We start from the raw sequence: 9,903 nt of genomic DNA on the forward strand, positions 1-9,903 counted from the left end.
TTTTTTTTAAAAAAAAAAAAAAAAACACAAGGTATGGTGAGTCGTGGACATAATACGCACCATTCTAATGGTGGTGATGTTGCTGCTGAGACATATGCGGAGGAGGAATAGGGGGCGTAGAGTTGGGATGTTTTCCGTCGCCGAGATCCTTGATATAGCGCTGCGCCTCGGTCGCGATGTATTCCTGGATCAACGAGCAGTCGCAGTCTGTGTGCTGCAGAAGCCTCATCTTAAGCTCGTAGACTTGGAGGGTAAGGTCGGACACGCAGTTCGATAGATCACGGTTGACGCGCTCCATGTCTTCCTCGTCGGCGCGGAGTTTGATCGCATCTTCGCGCTTCTTGACGCGGAATTTGTTGGAGGCGATTCTGTTTCGCTCTTGGATCTTTTTGTTGTGCGTGTCGTATACTTCTTCGGGGTCCAACTCTGTGTCTTCGTCTTCCTGCTCATATTCTTCTTGTTCAGGTTGCTTTTGTTTGGCGGATGCCCTCGACTTGCTGCCTCGCTTAGGCTTTTCTGTAGTTGCGACAGATTCCGTTTTAGAGGGCTTCCTTGTTGAGGCGCGTCTCGCGGGCTTTGCAGCTGGGGGTTTCGGTTTGGATTTTGTCGCTGTTGCGGTGCTTCGTTTACGTTTTCGCTGATCTGGCTGGGTTGAAGAAGATGCGCGACGGCCTGCTTCATCGCGGCCTGGCGAGAGGTCTAAGCTTGTGGCTTCGGTCGAGGGTGAGGGGACGGGATAACTGTGTGTTGAGGTCGAAGGGGAGTCCCATTGTGTCGAAGTGTCTTGGGACAATGTATAGTTGTCGTTGTTGGGGAATGGCTTGTCGTGACCAAAGATGTTTGGGGCAGCTACGTTGGCAGAGTCGGCAAATGCAGCATCGCCAGCTGACCACCATTGACCCCAGTTGGCCTCTGGCAGCATGCCGTACGGGTTCATGCCCGGAGGCCCTTGGGCCATGGCGTTCATATCCTTCGCCGACGCGTAGCTGTCAAAGGCTTGCATATCTTCGCTACGCTGACGTTGGTGACGATTGGCAGGGTGGACAGTGCTCCTCGTAGTATTGTGCGAGTCAGTCTAGTTTCCTTTAGCGACTGGAAGGCCAAGAGAAAGATGCCGACCGTTGGAATTGAGGCAGTGCAGTGGATATTCAGGTATTGAGAAGAGGGGGAAAGCTTGAACGAGAAAAAGTGTATCAAATCAATCTCTGGAGAGCGAACATTAATTATAAGTAGAAGTAGAAGAAGAAGAGGGGAGGACAGGCGTCGGTTCAAACAAAGCAAACCATGCATGCATACCACAAGTGGCGAGTACGTATGTACTGGATGAACTGCATTTAGCGAAAGGCGTTGATCGGCAAGGGAGGAGATATCAAGGGCCTAAGACATGTGGGAGGGTAAATACAGTACCGTACTGTAGGTGTGGATATGCAACAGAGTGGCTTCTTACGTGGGTTACCGGTTCTGCGCTACTGTACAACAAGCCGTGGCTCCTCCAGAGACAACATGTACGTGCCATTGACCAGCGCGGAGAGATAAGTAGAATAGAGTAGAGTAGTATTAATGACAGCAACGGGCTGGCATTGATCGAGCGGCACTATTTACCAACAAAGACGGGATAAGATACGTGATGATGAGCTTAGCAGTCGTTCGATTAAGCCCATCATGGCTGGATCAATTTACAGTATTGCATCGTACAGTACTTGCGGGTAGCCAACCAAACGGGCCGGACGATATTGAGACAATAGATATTACTGTTCACTTTGAGTCTTTACTGTACAGTAAGTACTCGGGAAGTACAGGAACAGGTTGGTACTGTAGATGTCTCTGCAATTGACCTTGCCAAAGATAGATTAGTGATTACACGACAAGAGGGACAGCACTGAAGACAAGAAGGTAAAAAGTTACAAGGAGAAAGAAACAAGAAAAGAAAGAAAAAAGGTATTACCATGTAAGAGCGGGGCTGAACAGGTTCAAGAGATCGAAGAAGCTGTGATTGGCCACTGCCACGGAGAAGTCGTCCATAGAATTCTATTGGTGGTGGGTGGTCCGGAAAATGTGATTGGGCAGATAGCTGGGTTAAGGAGGTTATCACACAGTATGATGATATTTACACTACCTACGTATGTAGATAACGCAACCGCGTAGAAATAAGAGGCTTGAGACATGCAGGAGGCTGAATGAATAAAGAGGAGAAGAAGAAAACATGCATGTAGACCGGTACATCTCAATTAAAGTAGCACAGTAGAGTGACCAGACCCGCTGCCTTGACTGTACGAGGCATCCTTGGCATTCAATTTCCGAGGGAGAAGAGGAAAAATGGGCTTGCTGAAACCAGAGCGTATCGCTGTCTTGGGCCATCGTAATTCTATTGGTTGCTATCTGTCTGCACCAATCAGAGAACACGGACATCCTGCCCGAGGTTTGGGGTATCTACCGGAACTGTCATTAAACTGGAACCAGGGAAAAGGGAGCCAACGGACAGCTATTACAATATCTTCAGTTACTGTACTATATATATGTACATCGTTTAGAGTCCACTGAAAAAGATGCAAGATGACATGACCTGTTCCTTGTATCTGCGAGCGAGTGACGTGCATTTTGCTCCTTGTTATCTACGCACTACGCTGCTACCGTACTGTAACTTCAGTGTTTGGAATTGAATCTACTGTGCTGTGGCCCGGTTAAGACAAACCACAGATCTTTGTTTTTTGTTGCACATTCCTGCAGGACTATGATGGGGGGGTTGCGTTGATGCTTCGTGATCGCAAGCCATCGCCGCATGCATGCATGTACGTACCAACGTGCTTCATTTTCTCCGTCCAGCTTTACATTATACAGCATTCCGTGTTGAAAACCCATCTGGATATATGCTATCATTAATCTACGTTTGGCTACTGTTGCAAGGCACTCTTGCCATGATCAACTGAGGCTGTCTATAGAGGAAAGCATAATGACCAAGGATCAAACTTTTCGTACCGTTAGAAGTTTTTCTTTTCCTGAGATACTGTAACATGAATATCAAGAGAAATAACAAAGACAGGGACCAGGTCTTGGTGCCGGCAGTAAACCCTGGATATTGCACCTTACTAGCCCCATACTTGTTCTTCGAGATGGGGCAAACAATCATTGTTGCCCGCCCCTTGGACTTGATACGAGGTGCAGTACAGTACTCTAGCCTCCGGGGGTAAACATAGTCACAGCACTCAAACGGACTAGGTCCGGTTTAATTGATGTGAGACTCTGTAGTCTACGTAGGGGACACAGTGCCGGACGATCCTGTACTGAAGGTGCCTTGGCCAGAGTGATATGAGTTGTCGTTCCGCCATGAGTGGAACATGAATGATATGCAATGGATAACATACTGCGGACGCAGATACGCGGTGAGGATTGAACTGATGAGTCTAAGATCGTGGAGGGAACAGCATGCCTTGAGGTCGGGATGTGGTATGCGAAATCGGTTGGAGCAATCAGAGGCTCCGGAGGTGGCCCGAAAAGCAGCCCTACAGCCTGCAGTAAACAACCTGCTACAACTCTAATAACTAGCACAACTCTCTCATTCAAAGGAAGCTTTAATGATTACGTTCACTGATTCTTATAATCTAATTGTGTGTAACTCGTTGATGACTTTAGCTGAGCCTAAAGCTAGCCTGTTCAGGGGTGTTGCGGAGGTAGCGGAGCCCAACGGCCACCTTCTGTTAAACTAAAAGGCTGATCCATATTTCCCTGGGTACTGTTCTTTTTATGCTAGATTTTCTACCTGCTCACTTTGGACGTGGATCGCTGTTTTGTAATGCTATCCCTCGTACATTTCCTGCTTCTTCAGATGGCGTTTTGTTGTAGGCTCCAAAAACACACCTCAACTCGTTCACGATGATTCACTGCAGCCATGCCTGTCACCCACAAAACCTCGCCCCTTGAGGGGTCCTTCGCAGAATCCCTCCTTGTCCCAACAATGATCTCAAAATGAACGATCCTTTTGCTGAGCGCCCGATCGTCTGGAGCCAGCCTTCCTCCTCAGCCTCCCTCAACCATCAAGCTCTTCAGCCTCCCGAAACCTTCGCACCTCCATCGACAATTCCCTCAGCTGTCAAAGAAGAAGACTTTGAGCCAGAACTAGATGCCAGCGACACAGCCCCCCGTTCTACCGCCGCCTCACGCCAACGTCTCTTCGCTGCACTCGAAGCAGATGATTACTTCCTTCGACCACCGCGTCCCATAAACTCAGCCAACGACCTCGATGGACTCGAACTAAAGCGATGTTTCGAGATCCTTCACGCGTGTAACATCGCGACGGAAATCGATGCGACCCTTGTTTCGACCGGGAGGACCATGGAGGACTTTTTGGAGGCTGTGTTTGAGGAGGATTCGCTCGAGAAGCCGCGATTGCAGTTTGTTGCGAGGGAGTTCCTGCAAGTCGGGAACGTTTGCGGTAAGAATTTCCTCTATTGGGTTGGGATAATGCTGACATTCTTAGGTGAACCAAGCAATCATCAAACGGTCAGCGCCTGCGAAGAATCACTATCCTGCCAAACACCCGTCTACGGCATCGCGACATACCGCAGCTACCCAGCGCAACTCAGTATCAGCTTCTCAACACATGGGCCACCTCGACGATCAAGCGAACCACTACAAGGCCTGTTCTGTCCCATGGAACGAACCGACGTACGCTTCCAGGATGAACAGAACTGGATGGCTGATCTGCGACAGAACATGAAGAAGGCATGCCTCAAGAAGGTGCACATGCATAATAAGCGGCTTGCAGTGTGGTATGTAAGAATCTTGGCGAGAGGTTGGGCGAAAGGGAGTATCTGGATGGGCAAGGACGTCAAGGTTCTTTCTTTTGTGTCGCGAGGAGCTGTTGATGCTTCTTTCGCTATGATGGGGGACTTTTATGGACACGAATGAGATACCCAGCCAGGCCAGCTAGCGGTGAGACAAATTGATTTCTTTTCTCTACCTCTTTTAGTCTAGTCAACCTCCTGCAAATGCTTCTTAATCGACCTCAAACCACTGTGCTCATGATCATGATCATGTCCTGCATGCTCATCGTCTCCGGACCAATCCGGAAACCCATCGTCGAACAAGTCCTCAAGCTTCTCCCTCTTCTCCTCATCACTCAAACTTTTCCTCATAACACCTTCCCAGTCCGCAAACTCCTTATCCGTCAGCAAACACTCATCCAGGACTTTCTCCAGCGCTTCACGATCCAGATTCTCCCCGATAAATACAAGTTCCTGTCTTCTGTCTCCCCATTCACCACCTTTCTGAATATCGTGTTGCACGAGACCATCGACCTCTGCATCACCGGTAGTGTAGTCTTCGGGCGGGAGGGTGCAGAACCAAGGTCGACCGCCGGTCATGGTGAGCATTGCGCCTGCTTGAGACCAGTCCCCTGCGCGGTGGGGACGTGTAGCGAGGAGGAATTCACCTTTGGAGCGGAAGAGGCGGGAGAAAATGGGGTGTTGTCGCTTGGTCACGAGTATGGTTTCGTTGGAAGGTGGGGAGAGGTCTTCAGCTTCATCCATCTCTGTGGAATTGAGCTTTTGTTTCTTGGATGAGGGCTCGGGAGATGGGGCGGAAGAGATGGTTGAGTGGGAGCTTCGGGGTGATGAGGGGGCGGACCGTTTGCCGCGTGAGGAAGATGAGTCTGATCCGTCTTGCTCCTGCGTTGATGTGACTTGAGACGGCTCCTCAGCGTCCGCGTAGTCGACCATCTCAAGATCCTCGTCTTCATCTTCTTCTTCATCCTCTCCATCCTCTTCTTCGTCCTCATCCGGATGTTCAAGCTGGAGAATGAACTTGTCGTACAGCAACGCCCAGAGTCGACGAGGATGGAAGGGTCTGTGACGGCTGTAGATACAGCTGCGGACCGAGTACTCTTCAGTTTCAGGCTTGGGAGTAATGACATTACGGCCATTGACCTGGGGCTATTAGCATACGTACAGTATTCAAAGTGAAAGATAGGTAGCTCACCTCGCGAACAGTCATGGCATGGAGATCCTGGAGCCAGCCATAGCCAGACTGGGCAACCTGGAGGTTGAACATGCCCGTGTTGACAATCTGCTTAACATCAACCTTGCCATAGCTTGACTCAATGACCTTGGCTCTATGGTTGAGCCTCTTGATCAAGTCCAGTAAACGAGGCTTCGTTGAAGCATCGACCTACAAACTTGTTAGTCACCGACGGCAGAAGGAGAGCAAAGACTTACCATGTCGAGCTTGTTGAGGATGATAACATCCGCAAACTCGATCTGATCAACCATCAGATCTGAAACTGTTCGTTCGTCTTCAGGGGTAACATCATCGCGTCTGGAAGACAAGAGATCACTCGTGTCAAAGTCATGTAGCATGGTGAATGCATCAATGACAGTGACGGTAGTATCCAATCTTGCAAACTTCTCAAGACCACCAGCATCCTTCCTGTAGTTATGTCAGCCATCAATCTCGCAACTGCTAGAGGAAAGACCTACAGCTGCTTCAGCACTGCAACCATGTCCTCATCCAACCCAGCTCCTTCCATTGAATCCATCTGCTCCGCCAATCTAGCATCGAAGGTTTCAGCAACCTGTTCCGGCTCACTGATACCGCTACTCTCGATAATAATATAGTCGAATTCCTGAAGCTGGGCAAGGCGGACCAGTTCTTCAAGGAGATCGCCGCGGAGGGTACAGCAGATGCAGCCATTCTGGAGAGCGATGACCTTTTCTTGAGTCTTGGTTAGGCGGTGGGTTTGTTTGATGAGAGAGGCGTCAACGTTGATACTAAGAGCGTTGGTTTGTTAGTGACAAGTGAGAGGAATAAGGGAGGGAAGCTTACGCTCCGATGTCATTAACGACTACTGCTATACGAAGACCGTGTTCGCTACGGAGGATGTGTTGAAGAAGGGTGGTTTTACCAGCGCCCTGACATTGTTAATCTTGGATCGTATTGGAAATCTTTTGGAACTTACCAAGAACCCAGACAGAAGTGTGACGGGCAAAGCCTTTGGAGGAACAGAGTGCTTCTTAGCACCCTTGTTCTTGCTTCCCTTCTTGACTTTGTTCTTAGCCATTCTGATCACTGAGGGAAAATGTTCGATAGAAAGAAAGAAGGAATGTTTTGAGAGAATGACTGATCTGAAGAGTCAGAAGCAAGTTTTACTTATCTCGAAGCTCATATTTCTACCCATTCTCGACTTACACGATATCGTCTGTGCTCATCAAGGTGAGGCCATCAGGGTCGATGGTGTAAGTACCTTGATGACAATTTCGGCAAGGCAATTGGTTACGGCTGGCGAAAGCCGAGAATGGGGACCTGATCTAATACTTAAATGGTCTAGAAGAAGCCGGGGATGCGGAGCTGCCACAAGGGTTGGCGGTAGCCATAGGCTGAAGGCCAACCAGGTTGGGTGCGATTCTAAGCACCATGCTTTTCTTCAGTAAGGATAATAATCAGAAGCCTACTAATCATTCTTATCAATTCTCTCTTTAAAGAGTTCTTTAGGTGATGGCGCAGTGGCTGGTTAAGAACATAAACTAAGAGACCTGACAGTCTGAAGAACCGTGTGTTCGGCAACAGGGTTAGGCTAGGTGCATTATCAATTCTTTCAAAGTAATTGGCCCATCCAACTAAGCGCGAGTATACATCATCGCTAGAGGCAGTTCGGTTCGATAAGACTTCGCAACAGCACCCTGTTGACCTGCTGAGAACCTTGATGTCTTGCATCACAACTTTTTCAAATGGTGCAATCCAATCTCTTACGTCCAGCTCAGTGTGAAGCTGCAGGGTATTGGGGGCATTCTATCATCTTTGCGGCATTTTGCGAGGACACAACGGTATAGGTAAGACTGGAAGGCAAAACTGGCCTTTGTGATGAACTTGGCTTTGATAACATCACTACTCGATGCAACGGTCATGTAGTAAATTAGACTCACAACCATCTCTTGCCAAAGGATTACTATTATCAAGCACATATTAAGAAGTCAATACCTAGTTAGACAAAGGATTCTTCGAGCTCTGGCCAAGAAGCTCGCAAAGCCCCTCAATATCACCCTGTTCCTCCAAAGAAAGCACCACCTTCTCAATCATGCTTACTACTTTCTCATCAACAATATCCTTCGTCAACTCCCTCCACTTGGTTAGAATATCCCCATTAGACAACGGCGGATCGACACCGAAAGCATTGGGTACAGCGTGATGCAGGATTGTCCCATCTTGAAACTCGATCCTTACTTCTTGGGCGCCGATCGAATCACCATCAGTGATATGCAGTTTACACTCTGTCAAGTTGACGAGTCTCCAGACTTGTTCATTCTTGAGCATCTCGGGTGTAAATTGCGGCATGAGAACCTGTCCATGGACAATCTGTGTTGCAGTCGTGAATGAGTTACTCATCTGTGCTCCAGTCGCAGTGAGTGGCCTCTCGGCTTTCCATCCACCGTGATGAAAGGCAGCTTCCCCAAGCAAAATCTCAATCCTCTTGATCTCATCGAAACTTCTCATCTTGTCAGGGTTTTGGTCTTGTAGATGATGGACACAGTCGATGCTGGGATGTGTACCAGCCATAGCAGCGTACAGCTTCACACGAATCCCCTCCGTCTGCCACTTGCTTCCCAACTCACTCGTCAACTCTTCAACTCGGTATTGAGGGGTCTTTCCATTTCCAGAACTGAATTGTCTCAGAAAACCACCATACTCACGCTCAAAAACCTGCTTGATGCCTACATAGCCACCTTGTGCGAGGATAGTAGCCATGAGACCGTTCCGCACTGCCATTCCGTGGTGCATACGCTTGACATCGCTTTCGAACTGGGCGGACATGAGACCGCATGCTTGAGTACATGCTATTCCAAATGCATCTTCGATTTTATCCGCGTCCAGTCCGTAGAGCTTGCTTACACTGGCGACAGCGGCAGCAGGGCCAAAGACTGCACCCGAATGCCAACCTGAGGTAAGAACATGTGTTCCCCAGAGAGACCGTCCTACACGTGGTCCCGTCTCATAACCCGCGATAGTAGCGAGCAAGAGATCCTTCCCAGACAGAGTGGATTGAGGAGCGTGTTGGGCAGCAGCAAGCAAGGCTGGAAGAATGATACTGTTTGAATGAAGAGGAGCTTCGCTGTGCCAATCGTCTAGCTCAAAGCCTTGAATGAAGGTACCATTTAGAAGCGCTGCGGTAAGAGCAGTGGCTTTGCGTCCTCCCCAGCCGACGAGGGAGGTGTCGCCCTGGGTTGGCTCGAGGTTGAGGAGCGCCTTTGCTGCTTTCTCAGACCAAGGGAGGTGGGATCCGACGAATGCACATGCGAGGCCATCGAGAATGAGATACTTTGCCCGAATACGGACTTGTTCTGGTACATCTTCGAGTCTTAGGTCAGATACCCATTGTGATAGCTGCACCGTTGGACTGACTTTCGATTCACTCATGTTGGAAAATGTTTTGAGTAGATGAAGAAAGATTGATCACAAGGCATTGAGTTGGGTTATCAGATTCTCTTGTACACAACTTCTTTATCTTTCAATGCCGAGTTCGGCCCTGGGGTTCTCTTTGTGTTGCCCGAACTTCCCGGTAGGTGATCCCAAGCCTCAATTGGATTGCCGGAGCACTATGTATTAAAGTTACACTATGGCCTTTGTGGCAGAGAACGGCAAACGTTGTACATGATGCGACGTCATTGTGTCAGCAAGATCTGCAGCTATTTCCCTAGCATCGCAGTACTAAAAAGGGAGCGCCACAGCGAGGTCTAAGAGTAGCTCTAGATTGCGCTAATCCGTCAGAGCAAGCAACCCGCAAGACTTGTATATGCGTTTCAATTCAGCATTGCCTTTCTTCAATAAATATCAGAATTATTCTGCTTACAACGAAATATCTATCACAGGGAGGCATTGTGGACGGGAAAATTGCAAAAAGAAACATACAACACCGGG

General features: G+C 48.8%; 4 protein-coding genes across 4 annotated transcripts; 1 reads left to right on the forward strand and 3 right to left on the reverse strand.

Moving 5' to 3' along the window:
• Nucleotides 1-64: 64 nt before the first annotated feature.
• FIESC28_11772 (uncharacterized protein) lies at nt 65-1,003 on the reverse strand (the record flags this gene model as incomplete). The annotated part of the gene is made up of 1 exon (XM_031165883.1): nt 65-1,003. One exon carries the CDS (start codon nt 1,001-1,003, stop codon nt 65-67), a length of 939 nt encoding a protein of 312 aa, XP_031010055.1.
• Nucleotides 1,004-3,963: 2,960 nt separating this feature from the next.
• On the forward strand, nt 3,964-4,905 carry FIESC28_11773 (uncharacterized protein; the record flags this gene model as incomplete). Its single annotated transcript, XM_031165884.1, has 2 exons — nt 3,964-4,429; nt 4,475-4,905. The coding sequence occupies 2 exons, from the start codon at nt 3,964-3,966 to the stop codon at nt 4,903-4,905; spliced, it is 897 nt and encodes a 298-aa protein (XP_031010056.1).
• A 62-nt stretch (nt 4,906-4,967) lies between these two features.
• FIESC28_11774 (uncharacterized protein) lies at nt 4,968-7,051 on the reverse strand (the record flags this gene model as incomplete). Its single annotated transcript, XM_031165885.1, has 6 exons — nt 4,968-5,921; nt 5,974-6,162; nt 6,210-6,420; nt 6,471-6,761; nt 6,817-6,902; nt 6,950-7,051. The coding sequence occupies 6 exons, from the start codon at nt 7,049-7,051 to the stop codon at nt 4,968-4,970; spliced, it is 1,833 nt and encodes a 610-aa protein (XP_031010057.1).
• Nucleotides 7,052-7,968: 917 nt separating this feature from the next.
• On the reverse strand, nt 7,969-9,402 carry FIESC28_11775 (uncharacterized protein; the record flags this gene model as incomplete). Its single annotated transcript, XM_031165886.1, has 1 exon — nt 7,969-9,402. One exon carries the CDS (start codon nt 9,400-9,402, stop codon nt 7,969-7,971), a length of 1,434 nt encoding a protein of 477 aa, XP_031010058.1.
• Nucleotides 9,403-9,903: the final 501 nt, after the last annotated feature.

The sequence above is a fragment of the Fusarium coffeatum genome (genome assembly GCF_003316985.1).
Source record: "Fusarium coffeatum strain FIESC_28 chromosome Unknown BRIP53273_contig_507, whole genome shotgun sequence".
Classification (NCBI taxonomy): Eukaryota; Fungi; Ascomycota; class Sordariomycetes; order Hypocreales; family Nectriaceae; genus Fusarium; species Fusarium coffeatum.